At 40.7% G+C, this 12,990-nt stretch overlaps 1 protein-coding gene across 1 annotated transcript in view; it reads right to left on the bottom strand.

The window, feature by feature from the left end:
- The window catches only part of LOC128483933 (L-gulonolactone oxidase-like), a 50,210-nt gene that overhangs the window by 12,943 nt on the left and 24,277 nt on the right, over window positions 1-12,990 (bottom strand). The window contains exons 7-8 of the mRNA XM_053460253.1: window positions 7,393-7,500; window positions 6,086-6,162 (exon numbers count right to left, since the gene is read on the bottom strand). Of these exons, the coding sequence (XP_053316228.1) occupies window positions 6,086-6,162; window positions 7,393-7,500 (185 nt within the window). The remainder of the gene's footprint in view (window positions 1-6,085; window positions 6,163-7,392; window positions 7,501-12,990) is intronic.

Here is a 12,990-nt window from a genome sequence, read left to right as displayed (position 1 = left end):
ATTATATTTTTATACATCATTACACTGGTTTGCAACCTGAGAACAAAAAGTACAAAAGTGGGATTTTTTTGGATCATATTTAGTTCCATTTTGTCTACAGCTGAAATAAAACTTTTTAGGAGGGCTAAAGATACAGTTGAATCAAATTGGCTAATTAAGTTACCCAGGGCAAAAAATACGACAATACTTAACTAAAAATCATGAATAATTTTCGGAAAATTATCACGATTTATAACCAATTCTGCAGGAACAGAAATAGAATGCAGGCTTACTTTCACATTTTCTACATAGAAATACAAGTAAAAGGACACATGAAATTTGCCGGCAGATCAGCCTCATTCCCCCGTCTAGTCGCCCGTTTCTCCTGCTGTAAAGACTCAAACCTTAATCAGTCATTGGTCTCGTCTTAGAATCAGGAGCCGTCTGTCTCATGCATGTTTAATACCCTCACTGTATTACCCTCTACCACCTCTGCTGGGAAGCTGTTCTTATCTACCACTCTTTCAGTAAAGTAAGATGACGGCCAAGAACCAATTAAAGCAGATCGGTCACCAAGCCTATGTTACAGTTAAATATGTTAAATTAACACCAATGTATGTATTAGAAATCCATATACAACGGGGGCAGGCATCTTAACTTCCTGTTCTCAGCATCTGCAGGGTTATCTCTCCACTATCGTTATGTTGCTGATTGTTGCCGAGTGGTTTAGGCAGCCTTTGTAAGGACGGAGGAAGGACAAGGAAGATAATGCTAGCCAGAGATGGCAACCTCCAACCTAAAAATCTTCAAACCTTCTATACTACCTGTTGATGTAGACCATGTCTAAGATCGTTTAACTCCCACAATTCTTTCTCAACCCCTTCACCCAATACACAGAGCAGGACTTTCTCTGAATTCTCTTTTATAGATTCTTGAATGAAGACCCTGAAGAAATTGGGATAATTACTTTACCCCGACACGTAACTATGTACGATGCCGTATATTAATTGAGAAGGTCCAGCTAATGTCCTCTGGAGAGCAGCCTAAAGGAGTTTGTATCGAGATTATAAACCCATAAAATAACTTCATTTGAATTTACAGCATCCGCTATGTCAGGAGAACGCCTTGTATCACCCCGCACTTTACATGGTAGCCGGTCTCAAGAGTGACGTTAATGACACAGGACGCAGAGTTCTGAATCGAGTTATGATCTAATCTGCCGTCCGGCAGTAGATGACAGCAGATACCCAGTAACGGTGCTCGTGTGATATATGGCCTTGATGCAAATGGGTTGCTGGCTTTACAGGGGTTGTTAGTCATTCTGAATTTCTTTTTCTACTTACTATGTGTCGGGGGAAGGCAGGTTAAAGCATCTTGAAAACGAGGAAGATCTACAGAACACTAAAAAGGTGTTTCATCTTCAACGTTCTTCTCCTCCTTGATGGTTCCAATAATCCATCCATGTCCTACTCAATGTCCATAAGTCAGCTTCGGGGTGTCTGTCCTTGTTTCTGGTTCTGGTTGCCTCCCTCTGTCTTGAAATCTCTCCTCCATATCCGTCTCATTCTAGGAGAAGCAGCCTCTATGAATCCAAGATGCTGTTGCTGTCTTAGGCTGATTCGGGTTTTGGAGGAGAATAATATCAAGGTCCTTGTTTTAAGCAAAAAAATCATTCTGCTGCAGGTGAAGAATGGGGGGTCGGGGGTAAGAAGCATCGCTAGAATTTATACGTCTCTTACTGCCAATTACTCTGGAAATTTGCTCTCATCGGTTATATCGGCCGATATAAATCCATGATACCTTTTTAGGGGAACAACGTTTATGGCAGAAGATGCAAAGTCACGTACGATTTAAAGACCTTCTTCATTACATCTGGAAAAGGGACCTTCGAGGTCTTAAAAAGCTTATCTAACGCTACATTTTTCCCCATGGAATTTTCTTTTGGGTTGTAAATAAAAAATTTGAGCAAAAAAAAAAAAAACAAATGGTTTGGAAATACATCCAAATGTAATACATTGAAAAGTAAACTTATATAAATTTTCTCTGGTCACCCACCGCTTACGGTCCACTTGGCGGCCATATATGCTATAAATTTTCACTAGTAAGTTGGCATAATGTATAGTTGAGTATTTTTATACATTTATTTTAAAATATTCCACCATCCACTTTGTAGTTTTTAATGCAATGAAGACACAAGATGACCTGAATTATAATAATAAGGGCTTTGCAGTCCATAAATTATATTGTCAGCAGGCGTATAACTGCACCTAGTTTACGGATAAGGCGCGTATGTCCTCTGATAAACGCATTGCTGCTGTGCTGGGGAGTTGGAATAGGACTATATTCTGGCTCTCGGTAGAAGGAGAGAACGTTCTGGTGGTGGTTTAGGGAACTGGGTCAGGCCTAGTGGAGCACCCAACATAAAACCATCGCTGGAAGCAGAGTTTGGGTTTATACCTACATCAGGCAGTATGGACAATAAACAAGCAAATATCAATCAGTCTTCAGACAATAAAAAATGTCTTGGGGTACATGGCTATCTACTACATAGAAACAGAGAGTGACGGCAGATAGGAACCATTTGGCCCATCCAGTCTGCCCAACTAATGTTGAGAAGGGCTGCGATTTGAGGTTCCAAATCAAACATAGTAATAGTACAAGAGCTGTCTGGTAAACACTTTTCATATATGAAGGATATAACTAACTTGGCATTGGGATACACAGCTAGACGCAAGTGTCCCAAACAGTCAGTTACATGTTCCTCTCCACCCCACACCCCAATATCTCAGACTCCTGAAGCACTTTGATATCAAGAGGGCACAGGATGCAAAAATGTAAAGATCTCTAGTGTCTTCCACTGAAAATATCTACAAATATGTGGTAGTTGGGGGGCAAGAGTGTCCTCATTAATGGAGCCCACCAAGAAGCAATGCTGGTCCAATAAAGGGCAAGGTTCCTTAATCCAACACGAAGAACTTGAGGTCAGTTCATCATGATCAATGTTCTCATTGGAGCCGATTACTTTTGAGAGCTTCAGATAGAAAGATGAAGGAGGGTCTTCATGGACCAGCAGTCACCATGGATTAGTTCGCTACCTAGTTCTCCAGGACCACATAAACCACAGTTGAGCCTTCCTGATAAATCACGTATCCAGACACCCCCCAGTTCATAATCTATCTTAGATATCCATAATCGGGATATTTTAGAACTGATTTTGCGTTAAAGGAATGCACAGAGAACATGAAATCTGTTTGGAGCAATGAGTTCTGAATCGTGTGTCTCATCCCCGAGAGCTTCCGTAAAGCATACAGAGATGATTAATGATCTGACCAAACTGCTATACGGGGAAAGCAAATTATCTCCTTCTTCCCGTAAGGTTCCTGTACAAGCATCTCCGTTTCACGCCATGCTGGATCTTGCCGTCAGCCCCAGGGGATATGGCAGCCCCCTCGTATTCACAAGGCCAAAAAATGAAGGGATCTCAGTAGCGCAGAAGACAAAGTCCTGCTGCGTCTAGGTGGCTTTTTATAGAGAATATTTAAAACGAATTAGATTCTCGACAAACGCGCTCCAGTAGATGAATTCCCGTTTTTTTTTTTCCTGCATCAAAACCAAACTCACAAATCACTGAACTATTGAATATATTCTGTCACTACCCCCTGTGTCTGCTTTATGGCTAAGGAAGATTAACATGCGAAATTATCATTCAAATTATTTGTTTTACTGTTTTGGAAATTTTGACCGCGACTTTTTTTTTTTTTGGCAAAATGAAAGTTTAGGGAGTTTCAATGGATTTAGATTGTTACATGAAATCCATATCGGGCCCCAACTTTGAGGACTGTATAGAAATGTTTTATTGAGCTGTGTCCAGGGCTCTCTTTAATGTGGGGTAAAAGGTGCAACCCTTCATATTGCCACCCAGATCTGCCTTTGCGCCTATGTGTTGGCAGTGCTAATATTTGGAACATGGGAAGAAAAGAGATGTCAAAAATTCTACAATTCTAATGGGCAATCCCAGTTGATTCTGACCTAATCCAAATGTCCTTCTCTCCAGACGACTCTCTTCACTTTAAAGTCCCCCCCATTTAAGTTGGATAGGCCGGTACGAGTTTGGAACAGAGACACGTTTGATGCTTCACTTTCCACTCGGTCTTGGGAGGGATTCAAGCCAAACTGAAGCTGATGGGATGTCCACACTCGTGCAGATGTCCACATTGTGGCCATTCGTGGAGACCTTTGGAGAAGCCAGCTTTGTCCCTTCATGTTTCTGGCTCCCCACCTCTTCTCCCAGTGAGGGATACCACAGTAGGCCATCTAAGCTTCTTGCACCACCCAAGCACCTTCCACCGACAAGCTCAACAATTGTGACTGGGCTTCGCTTCCTCTCCTGCTTGGTTTGCTCATTAATTGATGGCTTCCCAATGAATACATATGTGACAGCATGGTAGCCCACCTAAGCAACTCACACCACCTAAGCACCCTCCACCTTTGTATTGCTGTCCCTGTTCACAAGGCCCAAAAAACGATAATCCTCATAGGACTTTATTTATGCAACTTCAACTCATAATTAAACCACACGCCGTTTGCTGGCATTCTAAATTCATAGACCGTGTGTTTACTTTGAAGTAATCGCCTTTAAAGCGTTCCATAGCGTTACTTAATAACAAATGTTTTATCGCCATCACAAATCCCATTGATCACTCAGAAGCCGGAGCGGTATGGCTGGTTTGGGGCAGGACATTGGATATTCTGTTCCGCCTCATCTGATTTCCCATTAGCTTGATTGTAATTTAATGAAAGACATTATACGAGGGATTTTTTACGTTCAAAGCATAGATAAAAAGGTGAAATTCCTTTTCATGGTAACGCTCAATAATCATCATCCAGGAGGTTATAATAACCTCGCCTTCTGTTATTCTCCCTCAATCTTCTAATAGATTGTGATAGCAGGACCCTCTTCTCCTCCTCTACCCGTATGTCTTGACGTGCATTAATGTCATTGTCAATTTTGTATATATATTCAGTTTTAATGTTATTATTAATTTTTTACGCTCCCCTATTGTAATAGGGCTACAGAGTCCCCTGGGACTCAAGAAATAAAATAATGATTTGGACTTCTACCCCTTTAATTGCCCCCTGAAACCCTCTTAAACCGAATGGTTAATTGTATATCAAAAGCACTGGCCATTGCATGAATGATTAGTGAGAAGATGGGACAGTTTGTTTTCATGGGGAGCACGAGAGTGGGGCACATAGCTGACACTCTATGAAATACAAATAATTATAACTCAATAGGACACCTTATATACAGAAGAATGTTTGATGTCTATAAATCTGATAATATATAAACATATATGGCATAAATTATGTTATATACCCCTCGTCAAAGGATTGGTTCAATTTTTAACATATCACATGTTCTAAAACGGCAGAATTAAATAGGTTTTAAATAGAGAAAAAAAATTATTTTATGGTAGCTAGTTTATATATTTTTTTCATGAAAATAAGTACTTTAAATAATTTCATTTCTTTTCTTTTTTAGTAATAGGGTATACTTTGTTTCTTACAGTTACATTAAATCCGGCTTTTCGACCAATCTGAACGTTACAATTGTATATTATCATGGAAACACCCAGGCAATGATATATATGGGCTCAGAGGCGTAACAATCCCCTGCGGCCACCCCGTTAAAAGCCGCGAGCTGCGCATAATACATGATGATCACTCACACTCTCTCCCTGCCTTGCATGATGTTTGATCCAGCATGTAGGAAGTGACATCACATCAATTTCCTGCATGCTGAATCAGTATGTATGATCATGTTTGATGGCTAAGATGGCCCAGGCAAGCTGTTGGGGACAAAGATGGCACAGGCAAGCGGTTTGGGGTCTAAGATGGCACAGGCAAGCTGTTTGCAGGAGCCGTATATGCCTATTCCATTCACTTTTCAATTCCCTTACTGTATATACTCTGCCACTTTTAAAGGGAGGCTGTTCTATGTATCTACCACCCTCTCTTATTGTACTCTTACACCATAATCAATACTTTTTACAAACAAAAGTAGCAAAGCCTTAAACGGTCAACGTGAAAATGTTTCGTATATTACCTGATCCAAAGCAGGAACTCCAGAAAGTAATACCCCACAAAATAATCCCAGAACCAGCTAGACTTGGACGACGGGGGCTGCAACAGAAAACATACATTTTAGCAGCGATGTTAATGTTTAACGCCTGTACCGTGTGAAATTCAGCAGCGCCAAGCAATCAATGCCACCGCAATCTGTCTAACCGCCGTAAGACGGTGTTAATTCAGCAATTTGAGTGCAGTGACTTTCCCTCTGGTCTGGATCATTTGTAAAGCAAAAGCATTTAAAATTCAAATGATCGTTAATCTGCGGGGAATTCATCGCTCTGCGCGTCTCGTAAAAGCAGCTCGAGTAACATTGGATCGTACATATTAATACCAAAAACCTAATCGGCGTAATAATCCTTTGTGCGAAAAGCCGCTACATACATTATACGGGAAAAAGATTGCATTTCGAAATGACAGGAGCCGTATTGTTATAATAGCGCTTTTTACAAAAAATAGCTGTATAAATTAAAGAGGGAAAGTTCGCAGTGGAATTTTACTGATATATTTTTTTTCTTTTCTCTCTTTCCCCGGAGATTTGGCATCAACCATTGTATCCTCAGATATCTGGCAAGGGGACAGGGGCTAAATTTAAAGCAGAAACATCACCAGAATCGCTTCTTTTATTGAAATTGCTAATAAAATGCACTAATTGTTTTGGAGATATTTATATTGAAAGTAAAGTACTAAAAAAAGGTGGGATATTTGTCTAAGATCTGTGTTATCAGCATTATCTGGTCAATTTACTGTCCTGATGTTCTCTTCCTTCTCCTCCCCTCATCCTAACAAAGGCTGCCTGAACGTAACAATAGGAAAAGAATAACTTAATGGGGAAGAATAATCGTGCAGATCCCGAAACAAGGAAGCTAAGTTAGCTGCAGCCATGGTATACACATAAGATGTGAGTTTAATGCTTATTTTGTTTACCACAGGAGGACTGGCGCAGGGACAGGTAAAGCCAAGTGGCTCCATCGGCCCCTTTCCCCCTCCAAGTAACTCACATATGCACTGGCACATAGAAACACACATACACATCCGTGCTCACACACTTATACATCCATGCTGATATACACATTCATGCTCACACACACACTTACACACACATTCATGCTCACACACACTTACATATACACATTCATGCTCACACACACTTACACACACACATTCATGCTCACACACACACATTCATGCTCACACACAAACACTTATACACACACTCTCACTCTAACACTGATACTCTCACTCTAATACTAATGAGGCAGTGAACGCGGATGGGGTTAATACCTTGTCTGTAGGATCCTGATAATACGCGCTGACTTTTTCCGTGTGGGGAAACCAGAAGAAGCGGAAATATTCTGAGCTGTTCAAATGGTTTTCTAGATTGTCAAGGATCTGGAAGAGAAAAAAGACGGGTTATATAGCGACAAAGGCTTAATAAGAGCAAGCAAATGTTTCACAAAATGATTTTTTTTTTAATGGGGGGGGCCATATGTGGTTTTTCCTGTTGTCCTGATTTTTTAAAAAAAAATAATCAATATTTTTAGGTTTTTCCTTTTTTTTTTTTTACTGTGTGTAATTTTTTAAAATTTCTCAAACAAACTCTATAAATATGCCTTGATATTAAAATGTTTTTTCCTGATGACAGACAAAAAAATCCTTAAAAGAAAAGGCATGAAAAAAAATCGACTTTAAAAATGAACCTAATAAAACAGCACTTTTTATAAAATAATAAAAAAAAGTAACAAATAATAAACAAATTCCTTTTTTGTTAATTTTAGCGTTTACCAGTTTTTTTTGACACTGCCTCAGCTGAACGAATTTCATGCATTTTTGTACGTATATATATTTTTAGGAATGTATAAAATACATAATTTCCGGTTCCCGATAAGTAGTCTACTATCTGTTTATCTTCTAATTGGCGTGTATTGTTTGTTTCAGTTTAGTGTCTAATTGTCTCTAACAGTAACATAAATAACTCGAGGGCTCGGCTCCGCTGACTGCACAAAGCGAGAGAAGACGGGATTCCGTAAAGAATATCAAAGCTGTTCATTTAGTTTTACTTCCAGTCTGTTCCCAGCTGTAAGTACAAAGCAACGATGTTTAATTACAGAAAGAACCTCCGGGGAACGCCGCTGATCCCCCTACTAATGGGATCTCAGATACACATACAGCGTTGCCTGCCGATCAAAATCTGCTGCACTTAATGGCTACAGATAGATCGATACAATCAGCGCCTACAGACTGCGTGTGACAATAGCCCAAATGGCTCCTTCAGACCAGAGATGGAAGATTGATTCAGAGAGAGGGTCAGTTTCAATTCATTTACTCTCCAGGAGAAGCAGATCGTAAGCCAAATGCTACCCCTATATCGCTAAATAGATAAACTCAGAGCAATAAGTCGCGTTACAATAATCATATATGTAGCCCCGACCTAAAAAAAACTTTGTGGTTTTTAACCCCTTAATGACAAAGCCCGTACATGTCATGTACGGGCTCAAAATGCATTGTTTTCAATGGGTTTAGGAACCGCCCATTGTCCTTGAGGGGTTAATCAATTTACGCTCGTGGATCCCTAGAACTATATACTGAAGTGGCAGTAAAGAAATGTAGAATGCGTCGGCCCCATCGTCTGCCCAAGACAGGATCTGTTGCAGCAATAATGGTAGATCGGAGTTGCCTTCAGGTATCAGGCATTGGCCCAGTTAGTCCGATGGCCAGTCTGGGTCAGGGAAGGACTAAACAGGCACCAGAAAAAAACATCCTGCTGAAGTCTATTTATATCAAGAACATGGACAGGATCCCTAGAACTATATACTGAATGCAAACTATATGCAGTAGAGAAATGCGTTGGCCTCATCGTCTGCCCATATATTATACATTCAGGTTAGCGCAGTTTCCTTGTATTTCTGCCTGCCCTGACTTTTTTTTAGTGACTCTACCCAGTCTGACCTTTCCATGTATTTCCACTCGCCCTGACTTTTTCCAATGACTCTACATGGTCAGGACTTTCCTTGTTTTGCCTGGCCTGACTTTTTTATTTAATGACTCTACCTGGCCTGACCTTTCCTTATATTTATGCCTGCCCTGACTCTTTTTAGTGGCTCTACTCAGCCCGACATATCCATGTATTTCCACCCGTCCATGTATTTCTTCCCATGACTCTACCTGACCTTTCCCTGTAGTTCCTCCTGACCTAGCTTCTTACAGTGACTCTACCTGGCCTGACCTTTCCATGTATTTCCACCCACCCTGACTTTTCCCCATGACTCTACCTGGCTTTACATGTCCATGTGATTTTACCCAACCTATGTGTCTAGTCTGATGTTTGCCGGTGACTCCACTTGGCTTGAATCGCCCCTGTGGTTTCTCTGTGACTTTACCTGTCCCGATGATTAAATATGACCTTCTCAGACCATTCCAATGTCCTTTTCTCTGAGGTTCACTATAAGCCCAAATATCTCCCACTATGACAATTTAAGCACATCGAATATAAATGTGATAAGAAAAAGGCTCATTTCCAGGTGGAAAATGACTTCATGGAGAGCAGTGACTTAGCCGGTCATTTTTTTTCTGCAAATACAGCTACCCTAGAGGCAGCGTTAACCGAACATTACAAGTCACTGATTGGAAACATGAATTATATGGACAGGAGACAAATAGAACATTGATTTAAATGTGCAACGACATGGAATATAATGACGGAGAAGACAGAAGGTGTTACTTATATAAGGATCCATGCAAACATTAATACAATAAGGAGATCAAGGAAGACATATATTATAATGACATAAAGAAATGCAGCCATTGATTTTACTGACAACCAAATAGGCATCTGTAATGGAAAGATACAGCGTAGACATATAGATTTAAATCGTTGCTTGAATGGGGAAAGTCATGTATAAGATTAAACAATAATTAAATCTGGCACTGAAAGAAGAGCACATTTGTTAAAAAGTGATAGTTTTCTGGCTAACTGATTTGTGTTACATCTGTGCACTTCTAAAGTAATACTACAGTAAACTAGTACTATATACAGGGGAGGGCTGGCAGCCTAAGGCCTGGGGGGGCAAGTCTAGTCAAGCGGCCCATTCCACCACCGAATCAGCCCACCATCCATGCCCATCTTTTCCTGATTCTCTATCGCATATTCATGTAATGTGATGGGATTGGGAGTAATCAGTAAACTAAAAAAAAGTCATCATACACGGGACGCCTGAAGCCACAATTTAATGCCACTAATGCTTTTTAATACAAAAAACCTTTCCTTTCCTCTCACTGATTTCTGGGCCTGGAAAGTTTTGTCCTCTGAAGTGACAACAAATTCAGGACGGCGTTTTATCTCTGGATAACTAAAAATTAAATAGTTTAATTTATTCCTACAGAAATTAAAGTACCAGGAAACAGGTGGCCAAATACACACCAGGACAGGCTCTGCCACACTGACACCCAAACACACACACACCAGGACAGGCTCTGCCATTCCGACACCCAAACACACAAAAGGATGGGCTCTGCCACACCGACACCCGCATCAGTAAGGGTTAGTTCTACACAAAGCATAAAAAATGCTTTCCACACTGGTTTGTTTTTTTGTGTATTGCCACATGTGCATTTCTGCCCCCAGCCACCCACCCCCCCCCCAAAGGCTGCTGCTAAAGAAATTCCAAGGCAAGGATTATACCGCCTAAATGCACATCTTGGGGCTAACTGAAGAAACCCATATTACATAGTGCTGCCAAAGAAATCTTTAAGGCAAGGATTATATCGCCCAAGCACATACTTTGGGGCTAACTGAAGAAGCCCCCAGCAAATGTGAGTAGCCCCTTGCGGCCATCATTTTATAAAAAATAAGCATTAAAAGACATATTGCACTATTGCGTTTCTCTTTCTTTCATATATTCACATCTGTGAGAGCGCAGCCACTAACCCCCTTGTGAACTACTTTACCTGTCCAAGCCAAGAAGAGGAAAACTTGGCAAGTGGTTCTGCTGCTACATCTACAATCATTTTGTTTTAAAAAGGACCTCTTTTTAAATGTATTTATTTATTTTGAATCGCTTTTAGCGCTTTTATCCTACCCCTTTTGAGTTTGATCTTCAGTGTGACCGACCGATGGTCAGTGACCTAAATGGTCATTAATCGCTGATCAGCAATTTATTAGATAAAAATTGTGAAAAATAAAACAAATATTGTAAAATAAAAATCTGTAACCACTTGTAAGTGACAAGCTTAGGCCACTGACATTGCTGGGTGAATCTGATTAATAATCAGTGACATCAGTGACATCTAATGTCAGGTATAATACGAACCCCAGTCCTTTTCAGGACTCTTGAAAAATGGGGTAAATTGTGCATATTATACCCAAGATTTTATAGTATGATATTTATTGTTTTATTATATTCATGTTTCTACTTTTTTCTTCAATGAAAAAAAAGAGAAATTGGATTTTACACCATCGGCTCCCGGCAAAATAAATCAGATTCAAGGTTTTATGTATAGAAAATGACTGCCGAAGCATTATATAATCGCCATTATATAACTGATTGGAAGCGCCAGAGGCACCGCGGGGCGATCATAATACACGAGAATACATACTATACTTCCTTCCTTGTTCATACGGTTCTGCTTGCGTGTAGGAGCGGTTACAGCTGGAGGTAATTTGATTTATACAAAGTGTCACATGCTGTGGGTTTAAGCGTGACATATATCACGGACGCGGGGAAGTTCCTTGGCTGAATCGCGGCGAATCCCGCCTTGGCTCCGTTATTTGTATGGTCAGAGCACAGTTCACGGAAGCGGATGAATGAAAGGCAGACATTGCGGGCAGTTCATTATTACAGATCAATGGGTCGAAAACGTGAAGGCTTTTTTGTTTCTGAAAGGGTCGTGAGATTTAAAGCTGTGCGGGAAACCATTTAATCTCACATTTTTCCTGTTTCTCTAGCACGTGAACCGGACAGCGACTGACTTTGCGATGCGATGTTAATGCATTTTTGTAGAATGTTACTTTCGCCTACAAAATGCAGTCGCGTTCAGGAAGCAGATGTGAAATTTAACATATTGTATTTTTTTTTTTTTTTAAAAAAGGTAAATTGTTATCACTGGCAGCATCGCCTACAGAGGCTTTGACTTCCGTTGCTGAGCATGCGGCCCCCACGGACAGAGCCAGCACAAAATCTCCACCTAACTTAATCCCGCTGACTCCCCATCCAGTATTATAATTCAAACACCAAGACAAAGAGGCTATGAGACACCAAAGCCACCATCCTCACTGCAGAGTGTCGGGTTATGACATCATATGTGGGCACTCAGTAACTTAAACCAATCTATGGAGGCCATGCTGAGTTGGCACAGGTTTGGGAGACCAGGGATCTCCCTTGTGACTGGCCAACTGTGCAAGAGGACCTGATTGGGGCCAAGAGGATGATCTGCCGCCCCCCAGGTTTTGCATCGGGGGAGGGCTGCCACTCCCTCAGACATGTCACCTTCAGCCTGGTCAGCCTAGGCCAGAATAAGACTCTGCATGGGGGACTTCTGATAAGTAGCTCACCCATGTGCCAAAGAGAGTTTTTGAACAACTTATATATCTATGGATGTTTAAAAAAAACCCATCTCCCTCTTACACATTTATTGGGATGGTTGCCAGTAATTACAAGATGTTGCTTTATCTTAAACAAGCTATAATTGGCATTTTGGCAGCATTTCCAGGAAATGTGGTTAAGGTTCAAAGTAGGTACATGTGTTAAGCATTCAGAGCCCAATACATCTAGGAGGTGCTGCCTATTAAGTATTAGCAAACACAACTCCACAGGAAACAATCAAGGACAGAGTGCAAATGTTACCTACAGGAAAAGGAAAAAAGGTTATAGTCCCTGTTCCCTG

This window comes from Spea bombifrons, chromosome 3 (assembly GCF_027358695.1).
Source record: "Spea bombifrons isolate aSpeBom1 chromosome 3, aSpeBom1.2.pri, whole genome shotgun sequence".
In the NCBI taxonomy this organism is placed as follows: Eukaryota; Metazoa; Chordata; class Amphibia; order Anura; family Pelobatidae; genus Spea; species Spea bombifrons.
This window is presented reverse-complemented; position numbering and strand designations above follow the sequence as displayed.